General features: G+C 34.7%; 1 protein-coding gene across 1 annotated transcript in view; it reads right to left on the bottom strand.

Moving 5' to 3' along the window:
* LOC134804764 (angiopoietin-related protein 2) overlaps positions 1–14987 on the bottom strand; it is a 139641-nt gene that overhangs the window by 14382 nt on the left and 110272 nt on the right. The window contains exons 2-3 of the mRNA XM_063777982.1: positions 2680–3801; positions 2284–2485 (exon numbers count right to left, since the gene is read on the bottom strand). Of these exons, the coding sequence (XP_063634052.1) occupies positions 2284–2485; positions 2680–3801 (1324 nt within the window). The remainder of the gene's footprint in view (positions 1–2283; positions 2486–2679; positions 3802–14987) is intronic.

A 14987-nucleotide genomic window follows, 5' to 3' on the forward strand; every position in this document is an offset into this window, starting at 1 on the left:
TTTACGATAATAGTACATTACTACAGAGGCCGGGACGAAAGGGGTTGCCGGCCGAAGACATATAGACGGCCGAGCGAAGCGAGGCCGGATAGGTCTGAGCGCGGGCAACCCCATTTCCCGCCGAGGTATGTATAGTGCTTTTCTCAAACATGCAATGAAATAAATAAAATAAAAAATCCACGAAACCCAAGTTTTATTTATAGAAAAAACTAAAAGTAAACTACACCCTAAATATAACCAACACGTACCTATATCATTATCACGCGTATGTTTTACACGAGTCGTGTATTTTTACTACCCGTATGTTTTCATGTATCTTTGATTTTTTCGCCTTGTATCCGTCTGACTGTCGTTTTCGTCACATAAGTTTACATAGCCTTTCATGTTGATATCATGTTTCACATACATCGTTGCTTTATGCATGGAGTAAATAAGTATAATTTCCACAGTGTTGACGAGTTTGTAGTTACATTCATTTAAAATATGCCACAAAACTGTTTCTAATAAACTGTAAGCCATTTTTCTTAGTTTCTCAAATAATAAAATTGCCATAAGCAACCATATACATATTTCGTCTTTGACTTGGCGGCAGAGGCAGCAAGTTATTAAAATCAATTCTGCTTACGCTGCCAATTCCAACACCTACGATTACAATTAATATTAATTTCATTATTTCGTCGGAACTCATATTAAAGTCAAAAAATCAACAACGCACCATAAATCCAATAAAACAGAATGAATATTTTTCAACTTTACCTCCATAACAATTTAAAAAATATAACTACGCGTGTTTGAGTAGACCTTTTTACCGCTAACGTTTAGATGAAATATTTTAAATGTTTTTATTTGTGTAGTTAAATTTATAATTTAAAATTATAAAATTATTGAATGTATAATTTATTAAGTTCATGTTGATTTTATACAAATAAAACTGCAAATTATAGCAAACATTGTTTTTTTTTTTTTTATAGGCGTAGTGGCAGAGTGTCATTACGAACCATAAAGCAAATACTGCCTCTAGCTTTTTTTAATGGATGAATGCCACGATGCTGTGTCACAAATATCTGTGAAATGAAAATTAAAAAAGAGGACTTTGCCGGCCTAGGCCTGCAAGATGTGTATGAAATTCCATTAACGACCTTTTGTCCTAGCCGCACCTGAAACGTCATACTTCGCAGCCTATTATAAGGACCATAACATCAATATTTCATTGCATGTTTGAGAAAAATAACTTTTACAAGTAGGTACAGAACAACCTTCACATTTAATTACGATTGTCAATAAGCGGAAGATTAATTATATGTAGGTCACGTTTACCTACATTTCCAGAAACACTTTACAACAAGGCCGTAGCTAGAGTTATATTTAAGATAAGATATGGTAAAACTAATTTATTTTTTTGTCTTATGTAACTTAAGAGCCCATCAACGTGCACACTAGCGCCACTGCTAAATAATCGTGATTATCTAAATTTAACGAAAGATAGTTAAAAAAGGGGGACCGCTACGTACTGTATTTTGTATTTAAGTACCCTTTGAATACATCAAACTAGTTTTTATGTTGCTGGATTCGTCGATCAACGAACTCAAAACAAAAACGGCCGTTTTAACTTTGGACGCATAGATTGACGAATCCAGCAACATAAAAACTAGTTTGATGTATTTAAAAGGTACTTATATACAAAATTCAGTACGTAGCGGCCCCCTTTTATAAACATCTTTCGTTAAATTTAAATAATGACGATTATTTAGCAGTGGCGCTAGTGTGCACGTTGATGGGCTCTTAAGTTCACGTTACTTTGCAAATTTTTATTAGTCTATGATGTTTCGCTTCACAATCTGTTTTCTTTTACAACTCAACAGAGAGACACCTCTGACAATCACTCTTTTTCTAACGTACACCCATCTGCAAAAGTGCATACCCTCTAACCTATAGGCCTCTATCACTTAGCTGTAGGTACCTACAAAAATTTATACACAAATAGAAAATATCATATTTCATACATCACCTCACCTGACTGCTGACTGCAAAGGAAAGGTTCTTGAAAATCAAAACATTATGACCAATTAATATTCGTGGTGCGTTATGATGAAGAAGGTAAGGTATACGTTACCTAGTTATGTAATTCGCTGGCTATCACATTTTAATGGTGGCACGATTATGATCGATCCAACGATACTTGGAAATGTAAAGGCGTAAGGTAGGTATAGGTATAGGAGTATCAGGTAGGTATAATATAACCCATGAGTAGTAATTATAATAGTTTATGTAACATCGACTCACTTTCACGTCTTTATAGTTGGCGACGATCTCCGAAGCGAAGGTGTTATTGCCGATGATGGGCTTGTTCTTGACACTCGGGAAGATAATGCCACCCTTGCGGCTGGCGGGGCGCGCGCCGGCCGCCGCGCCTGCGATAGCGGCCGCGGCCACGCCCGCGCCCGCCGGCCCCGGCGCGGTGCTCGAGCTGCTTGGAGTGCTCGGGCTGCGTGCGATACAACCATTAGTCACAGTAGACGCGCGCACAGCCGACCACTAAACTCGCTAATGCGTAACAATATCTATAAGGTCAATGGTAAACAATAAGTAAACAATCGCTTGTCGCTTTGCAGATTCGCTCGCAGATACTTAAGTTTAATATTCTAAGCCGCAAGAGATAAATGTGAGGAAAAATTTCACCTGTTGACAACAGTAGAGGCGGGCATAGTGGTGGCGGCGACGGTGCTGGTGCTGGGCTCGGTGGCGGGGTCGTCGGCGCGGAACCTGTTGGGCGCGTACTCCACAAGTCGGTCGATGGTCGGGTCCAGCAGCAGTTCTGCGGGCACCGGCCTCTGAGCCAACGTTGCTACATCATCTTCTTGCTTTTTTAACCTTTTCTCAACCATGTCCAAGTTTTCTATTATAAGATTGGTTTTTACTCGTAAATCGTTGTGAATTTGACCGATAGCCCGTTCTTGCCGTTGAGTTTGTGTCAGAAGTTCATCCGACTTAGGAACCAAATCATCGACTGAGCTTTTGGTTCCAACGACTACATCCCATACTTCGTCCATTTTTTCCGATACACTCATCATGGGAATAATTTTATTAACGAGGGTATCGATTTTACTGCCTTTTAGTGCCGGAGCTGGCGTGCTGGTAGTTGTCCGGTTTTTAAACAGACTGTTAACGTTGATAGAAGCAGTTTCGGGTTCCACTATGGCGGCATGCACGTCGGCCATCATGTACAAGACCTTACCTAAATTTTCAGATACGAGGTTAATATGAAATTGTAATTTACGATCGACAGTCGACATTGATGTTCTAAGCTGGTCTACTTCTTTTGTGATTTCATTAATAACCTCGGTATTGAGTCCTTTAGCAATTTCAATAACATTGAGGCTTATGGGCTTTTTTTCACTCGCTTCTGCATTGATATCGTCCACGGGCAGGAAATTGTTATCTATCTGGTTCTTAAGGCCAACCAATTTTGAATCAATGTCAGAAACTTTTTGATCCAGTGATTCGAGTTTCCGGTCTAGCAGTTGAGCATCACTAATTCTATTGACTACCTGTCTTTTAGTGCTAGTTTCAGCGAAGCTCGTTTCGTCACCTTCAGGAACATGTCTAAACAGTTTTAGGTCGAGATTACCAAGTTTCGAAATGATAGCGTCCGTTTTATGAATGTTGTCATTTACCCTCGAATCGAGAGCTTCAACTCTTCTCATAAGATGCTCTACAGCCTTGTCTAAGTTTTCAATTCTCTGTAATTTTGTTTCCAGTGTGCTAACAATGACTTCAAATACATTGAAAATATACTGCTCCCTGAAACAAAAGAAAATGATAGCGAATAAGTTAGGTCAAAACAAAATGTTTAAGTTACAGAAAATACATTTTGGTAATCTTATGGATAGCATTTTGGAGGCAAAATGAATTTATTAATCGGTACAGTTTAATTAATGAACCATACTAAGTGTAACTCTAATTAAAAATTCTAACTGGCATTGACTATGCTAATTCTCCACCGACACTACCACGAAGAAAGTGCGAAGTCAGGTCTCTACTGGCTTCCATAAAATAGTTCCAAATTTATTAACCCATTTATTATTAGTCATACAACAAAAATCATAATAATATAAAGATAAATAATTTCGGCGTCATAAATGTCATAATTTTTAGTCACCGTGACCTAATAATTACCTAGGCATCAGAATTTTCATCGCACGGTAAGATTATAGTGAGCTGGATGGAGTCGTTATTATGATGCTTATGATTCTTATGAAACACAGCTTCATACCTACATTCAGTTATATTATATCGAACAATATAGGTACATATGTATGTATTATGTTTAACTCGGTGATTGAGTTGAAATACAGCAAGAACTATGCAATTCTAATATTGTAATAATTAGGTACATTTTATTTAAAATTTAAATATTTAATTACTTAAAAGCAAATGCTTAGGATGTATTTAAAGAAATTTAAGGGCGAATTTACTGAATGAGTGTGAGGATGAGAATGACTTTAATTTTAGTGTTATCGACTCCATAGCTCACTATAATTTTACCGTGCAATGAAAACTCATGACACTTCATAATTGCAAAAGGAATAATTATAAACACAATTATAATAACAATCAGAAGGTCCAAAAATATATTGATTTATGTAGTTTTAAAAGCCATTCGTTAGTCATTATTTTCGTTGTGTTGTCTAATTGATATTTTTAAACAATTAAGACCAGTTGACGAAGTCCCACGAACGGGGTTTCTATTTTCCGCTCTTAGGGTCAAAAGGTAGATACCAAACGAATCTATCCAGATGATCTCATAGTTTGTTTTTTAATCGCCCTCAGAGCCTCTCTTATGGAGACCTCTGTTCCCCCATTTGTCGCGCTTCGTGTAGTTAGACTTAGACTTCTAACCTAACCTCTCCGACTCGGTTAGGTATGCCCTGACAAGCTCCTGTTTCAGTTTACGAAATAAGAACCGAAATAAACTTAGGCAATGTGACAATATGAATAATAATAATATATGTAGGTAATCGTTAGATTTATTAAGAGTTATGCTCTACAATTGTTACGATTACTGGTTATGGTCATGAATAATATGGGTAAAATGGATAGATAAATGGATAAAACTGTTGACATATGATTACCTACTTACTCAGACATTTTTAAATTGTATTTATGAATTTATTAAATAATGTAAATTAAGTATATTTATTGACAATTATAATTAATATAAATTCGTGTAGATTAGTTTAGGATAATTTATATTGTAATTTTATATTGTGAGAATAAATATCTAAATATAAATATTTTTTTAATTTCATAACAATATATTTATGGGAGTCAAAGCGATCCCTGAAGGTCATTCACTCATTTATTTGAACTGTAATTAGTTATAAAATGTTTAAGATTTATTGAAGCAACTATGGTGAGGACGCAGGAGTGTCGCAATAAGTAGAGGCCTAAATGTGTTCAGTGGGTACATACTATGTCTATATGTCGTATAGGCGGGAAGCAATCATCATAGGCTAATGACAAGCATAACAGGCATGACTGACCGCTTTAACCTATAAAACTAACTGTGGGTGTAATCCTTGCTTGAATTGAATTTAATAATTTTGTCTGTATAGTCTGTCCAGACAGAAATACGTACTACCTACCTACACTAAAAGTGTAAGTTTAGTAATTTCGATTGTACTCGAGACATTTCCTAACTAATTCAGTTATTGCTAGATGGCAAGTAAAAGCGAATTAGTGAAATTGGCACCATTGTCCGGTACCTACACCATTTCTTGTCGTTTCGCAACAGTAGAATAGAAACCTCAAGTACGTTACCTACGTATGTACGTGCTTGTTTCGTTTATTACTTGTACAATATCGAAGCTGCCAGTCATAGGAGTTACGGGGCCTCTTTATGATGCTTTATTTCGGATTTAGTCGTGTAATGGTGGACTTGGAACCACTTTGTATATGTAGAATTTGTATCTTTGAGGGTCGTCCATTAATTATATCATCAATATCACACAAAATTAAGATTTTTATGTCGATCGAATCTATAAGGGTTAGTTGACAATGGAATGCTAAAAATTATCTAACTTAGTAGGTACCTACAATATCTAGTTACTCGTATTTAAAAGCATGACGCTTATATTTTATAGTAACAAGTGTAAGCAGATAAGTAGGTATATATTCATAGGTACTTACGTAGCAAATTGCTAGGTAATACTTTTTTGTTCCGTACCGTTTATTACAAAATACCATCTTAGAATACCAGCGTGTAATGCGATAATCACACATTTCTCCCTATGTACTTTAATCCGCTTTCATGTTAAAAAATTATTGACGGCGGACATATTATTGCATATAACCTGTCATTGAATTGGCCGCTAAAAATCACACAAAATCTTCCTAAATTTGGAGGAATTATAATTTAATGCCAGTCTTTAACATGCAGATTACGGCAATTATGTTGTCGAGGGAAACCATCGTTTTTTTTACATAACCGTGCTGCGCTATGGGCTTTTTCAACGAGAATGTTGTTTGTTATTTTCTAACATTAAATATAATGACCATTATACTTATTACAGTAGAGTTGCGTAGGTATATCTAACAAAAGAAATTGCATGGAAGAATCAAAGTAAACCCATATCATGTCTTACGCAAAGTATTGCCCTAAACTTATGTACTTACTTAGGTATTTTTGTAATGTGTAAAGGAATATGGTAGGGGAGGATCCCAAGAGAGGATTTTTGTAGTTACTCGAGCGTTTCAGATTAACCCTTAAATGCATGGTGTAAGATGCATCATATATAACCAAAACATCTAATTATATGCCTAATTAGATAAATTCATTCTTGTATATTATTTAAATAATAAAACTTATCCATTTTCCGATTTATCACATAAATTTACGCAGTAATTTAATTTATAAAAATTACGTTTATTTTAAGACAAAATGTCGGAAAACTTGGCCAAACTCAGAAGTTGATAATTTTTAGTACCTATGGGTATTCGTATTCCGATTGATCGGACTAGTCAATCGGACCATGCGACGTAAGGGGTGATTTTGGGCAGATTTTTCGGGGTTTGTATTTATTTTATTTTTCATAACTTTATCAGAGGTATATTACTAATAGTGTATCTTTCTGATAATAGTAAGATTTGTCCTATATCTCTTACTAATAATTATATATTTACACAAATATAATTTAGCCAATTCAACTTCATTGATTTTGCAGTGAAAATCGATGTTATATTTTTTTTTTACTATTTTTCCTAGAATCAGCAAACAATTATGTAACACATATATTAATTCCGAGCAAAAAGAAAAAATCATGCATTTAAGGGTTAAGATAAGAGTTGTTACCCGTGGAGTCTACCTTAACCACTTTTAGCCGTCTATGTTGATCCGTTGGTGGCGAAAAATAGGAAATTCGATACGAGTGGCGATAAATGAAAACACGACCGAAGGGAATGTTTTAAATCGACACGAGTTGCGAATTACCTATTCGCACATGTATCGTACAACGTTTTACAGTACATAATATGGCTCTTTAAATTTTTGACATAGTTACGTAATGTGCTAATTATCACACTATTGCGGTAAAGTAGCAGCATAATGTACTGTAAAATTATTAATTAGATTGTGGAATTGGTCATTTTGGTCTACATTAATGCTATAATTGTGCTATTACTAAATCTGACAAATATTTATAAGCATTTTCTTAATCTGACGGTTACAATATCTTTCTTTATCGGTATTTCTAATAATTAAGTTTAATTATTGCAATAAAGCACCAAAATAAAAGAAATTTCTATGAAATTATATTAATCATAGATTTTGATAATCGAGATATAACGAATATCAAATTGACAATTATGTTGCTAGGACTTGTAGCTATAGAATTATCTCGCACAAATTTTGATGGCACCAGGGAACCAATGATAAGTTATTCCGTGGCACCAACAATTTTGATCAAGTGGAGAAGGCCCGCACGCGCACGCGCACGGTCTCGTTATTGTGCAAGTGCCTCGTAAATTCACACCTGTAGGTAAACTGGCCCGGTTGGCTGATGTTTTGTAAAAACAGCTAACTTCATCTACTTTAACTACCTTCTATTTAGTTTTATCTCAGTGAATATTTCTTATTGAATGTTGAAAATCGGTACCAATTTACTAATTAAATTTACCTTCTAAAATTTTAGGAGTCAGACCGAGCTACGTTGGCAGCGATTTGAATAGCACAGACTGTTCAAATGTTATTTATACGTTATTATCATTTCATAGAAGATTGCCGTTTAAAATAACACTTTCACAGTCTGTGCTATTAAAATCACTGCCAACTTAGCATGGTCAAATTACAAATATTTTTCAAGCAGTCGTGTTACATTTACTTGTTAGAGTCGGACCAAGCTGACTCTGCTTGGCATTAGCAATGACAACGTGTGGCAATGTCAAATTGACATTCCCTCACTTTGTACTGTTCAATTCAGCGCAAAGTTAACTAATACGGACTCTACCGTTCCCAATTGCTGATCATTTATTACCAAGAAGCCGTTCCAAACCTGGATATTTTTGCTCCATTTTTTTGGTTTCCAATATGAGAAATAATTGCTGACAGTGACAAAATGAGGAGTGCATTCTATCGAGATGCAGTGCTGAGTTTTTATACTAGAAAAAGTGAGCTAATGTAATGCTTAAATTGGCAGTGTCGTACCTAAGTAAATGACTGTCGCAATAGGCCTGCATAAAATACTTCGACAATACGTTATGGTCTCATACTAGGAACTTTTGCGTTTCTATAGCCGCATATTTATGTTCAAATAAATTTGATACCTAGGTAGGTACTATTTGATCAAATACTTTTATGCTAACCAAAATGCTAACTGTTATAAAATGTTGAAATTACTTATTGAGTCATACCTATTGATTGCACGATGAGTAGGTACATACAGACGTATTATTTATTTTTTCTTAACTAGTGTTGAAGTGGTTCCCGAAGTCATCAGCATCGGTTAGGTATTCGTTGGCTAAGTATTCGAATGTGGTTCAGGGTCTCATTGTATTGTATAGCAGACTACGATTGCGAGCAATCGGCCCGCGCAATGCTTTGTTATGTATTTACTAAAGCACCAAGTATTGTTAGAGGAATATTCGCCTCGGTTAAGCTTTAATTGAACACTACTTTCAGACAATTTGCATTAAACTATTAGGTAAGATAGTTTAGATAGAGCTTCCTTAACAGTCCAATTCTAACTACCTACCACTACCATACCAGAGTAATTGGCCCAACATCCTTCGCGCGTCTACCCTATGGACCACTACCCTAATAGTCTACCCGCTGAATTACGTACAGAAACATTGACGAAACATTTGAAAGTCAACTGCTAGTCCTTTTATTGGAAAAACCACTTTATTCCGTATTTAAATGAGTTTATGACCTCGATATTCGGCACTTTATATTATACATCGTACATTGTATATTATTTATTTTAATTGACATGTTTTTCATTAATTGTACCTTGTTTTTATTTAGAACATAACGATCATTAAGATATTGAGAAGCTGGAGGATATAAAAAATTCGGGAATAACTAATTAGTATATACTCGTAATTAGTTATTCCCGAATTTTTGTTTTAACATAAATGGATGTTTACATGTGATTACTTACTCAGACATTTTTAAATTGTATTATTGAATTTATTTGATAATGTTATGTAAATTATGATATTAAATTGTATTTTTAAATTTATTAAATTAGGGTAGTGGTTCATAGGGTAGATGCGCGTAGGATGTTGGGCCGATTAAGTTGTAACTTGTAAGTTGACGATTGAAGATTGACAATCATTACCTATATAATTAATTAATAAAATCGTGTAGATTAGTTATGATAATTTATATTGTAATGATATATTACGAATTATGAGAATAAACATCTAAATCATTTACATAAGAAACTTGTAAGGATAAAATTGTGCCCGAGAATTATGTCTCAATAAAGGCAAAGTAATGTTTCATTGCAAATTACACAAAGTACTAGTGATTTATAAGGGCAAGACAGTTAGGTTGATCAACATGGAATACGCATGTTATTCTGTTAATGTTCGGTCTCTAATGGCTGGAAGTAGGGTTGCCAGATCGAAAGGCGCTATTATCGGGAAAAAAAAACAAATTTTTTCGGGATTTTGGGACTTAAGTCGGGAAAAAAAACATTCAAATTAAAGTACCTAATTGTATTAAAAACAACGATATTTTACATTATTGGCACTACGCTTGACGACAGTTCGGAACTTAAAATTATTGTTTTATAACGTGAATCTGTTTTTCGGGACAATTTTCACTTTGTCGGGAATCGGGAACACATGCTAAAAATCGGGAGAATCCCGCCAAATCCCGACCATCTGGCAACCCTAGCTGGAAGTAGTATCTTAGTCGCGGCGCGTCGTTGGGGACCGAGAGGTCTTGCGGCGCGGCTGCGTTCGGAGCTAGCCATGGACATATAATATCTAAGGACGTGCCTTACGGGCACTAAAAATGGAACTAGTTCAGCGGTGTCACTCACGAATTCGAGCCAATCGTACAGTCTAACGCAACTAGTTGCGACCAATCGCGCGCGTGCTCATCAACCAATGGCGTTGTAGCCGTGTCACACCGCTGTACTGGCCCCATTGATGGCTCATTCTTATTGCCCGTAAGGCCAGAGGGCCTACCGCGAACCACGTTCGACGTGTTGCCTCCCTGTCACACTTACGTACGAATTTACACGTGCGACAGAGAGGCAACACGTCGAACGTGGTTCGCGGTAGGCCCTCAGTCCCTAGACATATAATACATGCAGCCAGCGCAGTTCGCAGCGCAACTCCACGCCACATGTCATTACGGCGATAATGTCTCTGAATTAGTTTAATGTCCCCCTCCAACGATAATGAATTAAAATTTTGCCCACGCGGTCATTAAAGTGACGTGAAGCGCCGATTATTAATTGATTACACAATAAATTATACCTGTAGTGAGTTTTGCAAGAAAAGGCAAACTATAATCAGGTTTCTGTATCAAAATTGGCTAAATGGGTTAAGCCCGCGGCGGGATAACAGGTTAATATTCGTCTTTATACTTAAGAGTCGAGTTTTATGGCTGGTCTATTCTAAATAACTATTAATTTCACCTCGTTAGTCAGTCCATTAGGACACACCCAATGGCACACCTCTTTTTAACCCACGACGGAGAGGAGATGGGATATACGTTTAGTGAAATAGGATGATTGTGTGTTTATCTGTCAGTTTTTTAAATTAAGAGTTAAGTTCTATGTACAAATATAAGTAGACAAATCAGATTATTTAACTAGTATATAAAATGCTACAATTTCATCTTAAATTACTTAGGTACGTATCTTTTGCGCAAGAGAAATCTCGCAGTTTGGCGACTTTAAACATTATTGGGTTAATGTTCAAATTAGTGGAACCGTCCCAACCAGTTACGACACAGTAAAATGTTCAATAACTTGTAACTTGCTTACAACGTAATATTATAGAAATGGCATAGGTACTATAGGTAGGTACTACCCTTGCATAGATTAATATAAGACCATTACCATCATAGAGTTATTAAGTTATTATCAATAATAAATAGTAATAATATTTCGATGCCTACAAAGCATACAAAAGAGAGAACGACTTACCACTGTGTATTTTTTTCTGTGTGTTTAGTGTTTACCATAGGTAATATGCCAGCAAGTGACAGCACTGGCTTATATTGTAGTAAGTATTTTTCAAACTCGATAGGTAGGATGATAGGTGTCATCTCCACATGGAGATGACACCTGTCATAGATTGTACTTACCTATAATCTATAACTTATAAACGTCAAATCTCGCAAAATAGGGAATATTAGGCAAAGCTCGGCGTAGGTGGCACAACTAGCACATACAGTAAACAAACATCAATGACACATCATGTTCGATTCGAAAGTTCGGTTTCTGCCTCTCTATCACTCTTGCATATTCGAGCGATAAAGAGGCAGATAACTAAATTTCGATTTTCGCGTTTACCGGTAGGCCCTTGTTAACAAACCGCCTTGATGCATCAATGTCATATTTTATTGTCTGTGAAAACTTGTCAAGAAACAGTTTAAGGCACAGTATGAATAATAAGTTAGTCTATGAATTTACTAGAGTCGGTAGTGCTGCACTCTGGCGGCAGAACATTTCAGTAATATCCCCTATTGTATTAAAATGACACCTACACACGCCTATAATGGACGTGGCACCAATAATGAAACGTAAACCACAAATCCTGTAAAATAAGTAATGTACGAATGTTTACGTAACCCCCTTGTGAGGTAGGACGTAAAGACAAACACTATCTCAGGAGTATAGGTTTATTCTGATATATGATACTTATGCTAGGGTATATATAGGGTACATGTGAGAGAGTGTGCGTGTCATATATGGTGCACACTACACCTCCCTTCCAAAAGTAAAATAAAATATTATAAGATTACAAAATAATATTTTTTTTTATATATATCTAGTAATAATATGAAAAGAGTGAATAGTTAGAGTTACACTGTTTTACAATTTATGACAAAAAATATGCAAAAAACAAGATATAAAATCTAAGAGAAATCAATATTTATTGTAGGTAAGTACCTACCTAACCTTTTTTATTTAAATTTTTAGATTGGTTGTACAAAGAAAAAAAAATAACAAAAAAAAAAGATACCTTAGTCATAAAACAAAGCAGAATAATAACATAATTATAAAATAATTGACAAACTAATAATCAAAGTTAATAAACACAATTGTAGCACGCTTTGATGACGAAACGAAAATATAAAGTAGGTACACTACACAGTTATATGCTAGTCATAGGAAAAAAAATAAAAAAACAAAGATTTATAAAAAAAACACAAAAAAACACATTCGAACATTATTAAAATCTAAAAATATGTACAAATATAATCGAAAAGCACAAGTTATATTTCCTAACTAACAAAATGATAACTACATGATTTTTTAAAACTAATTACACAAAAAAGATAAAAAAAAAAAAAATACAATAAACACAAAAAACTACACTAGATATATTGAAATAAATTCAAAAGTTAAAAGAATAGGTATTACAACTAATTTCTAATTTCGTAGTGTATTCGTCAATACAATACGTTTCTTCGTCATTCCAAGTGTTACTTACATACATAGGTAACAATTTCGTTACTCGTCATTGGTACCTTATAATATCATTCCTTATTATTATTTTTTACATTATCAGTTCCTTGCAAGTTATTTCATTATGACGTCATTCGTTTAACTATATTTTCTTTGTTTTTAATTTTATTTATTCATTTATAGTGGCATCTTTTATGCTTCACTGAAATCAAAGATCAAGGGTACGCAACGCTTTTACATACGTGGTCGGCCGACCTTACTATATAATATATTTATTTATTAGCTCAGGATACAAGGAAATTTATTTTTAAACGCGCACACATACTATTTATTTATTCATACAGGCAGTTCTTTTAACACATCCATACACAATATCATTCCGCGTGTCCAAGGAGTCTCCACGATTGATACTCGACCGAATCATGGTCAGACGCCAAGGATTCCGTGCCTGCCTTGTATCCTGGCGTACCCTTGCTATACCGTATCGCTCAAGGCCGCCTCTCGGGCCACCGAAGATGCGATAGGCATGTTCAATTTATATTTAAGTATTTTGTTTCATATTTCCCTCTCATACACAAACATTACACATTCAAAACCAACCACATAACACAACACCTTGAAAACTTCAACATATAAGAATTTCAACAACTCTTAGTTGATCAGGCTAATCGTTCTTCGAAATACTTATACATATCAGCCTTCCCAAGCACTACTTAAAACGCGATCCAATTATGCAATTCCATCTCAACTATTATCGTTCAAAAACCAAACTACATACCTATTATTATTATTTTAACTCAAAACTATTCCATTCTTTTCTTTACATACCTATTATACTTACAATTTTTAAACATTTATAAAACACAATCCATAAAATCCAACTTTAAAGCAATTCTAAACATTCCTATGCCAACAAATAAACTTTTCATCAACGATCACGATCCTACATTTGTTTTTTAAATCTTTTTTTTTATCATGTTTTTATTCTCATTTATCAATATTGTCATCATTTAATTTCACTTTATTCTTAAATCCATCATGCCCGTATTATATGTCAACTCCGGTACAAATTAAATTACACAAAAAAAAGTCTTAAAAGTCACCATAATCCTTAATTTAAAACATCATTAATCTAGTATAATTTGATATATAGTTAAAAGAAGGTATTGCGGTATATTTTTGCATTTGTTATTGAAAAAAAAAGTTAAGTTTTATTAAGTATAATTTATAATACAATTACATTGAATTTAAGATATCTAAAACAGTGCAGAAAGACTATGAAATTTGAGATGAAATGACAGACTTCGCGTGCCATTCCATATATGGAGTACACGCGCCGCCGTCATGTGGGCTATAGGTATTCAAGAAGGATGAAGTAATCGTGTCATTCATGTACTGATAATACTTAAGCAAATGTGAAAAAAAAAATATGAATGATCACCTGAAAGCAAATTGAGGCAAGGAAAAATAATAATTCTAGGAAAAAAAAATTGCACCAAAATTAACTTAAGACTGAAAATTTATTATTATTCTCGGTATATAATGACCGCCCTTTTATCCATATTGTGTTTCGTCATCTAGCGGCATTATCATAAATGAAATGTTATCAATAGTTCATACACTTAATTAGAAAATGAATGCCTTAAAAATGTACGATTAAAACCTTTAAAAATAGAAGTCACTTCAATTATTATTGTCTGTTTTTCACTTTTTTTTACAATTTTTTTTTTTGACTACCACTGTGATCCGCTGGACCTCGTGCCTTGGTTTAGGGCACCCGTAGCTGCAGACCACGCCCCGATCCACCGACACGAACAACGTCCAGCAGCAAACATA

This window comes from Cydia splendana, chromosome Z, assembly GCF_910591565.1.
Source record: "Cydia splendana chromosome Z, ilCydSple1.2, whole genome shotgun sequence".
NCBI lineage: Eukaryota > Metazoa > Arthropoda > Insecta > Lepidoptera > Tortricidae > Cydia > Cydia splendana.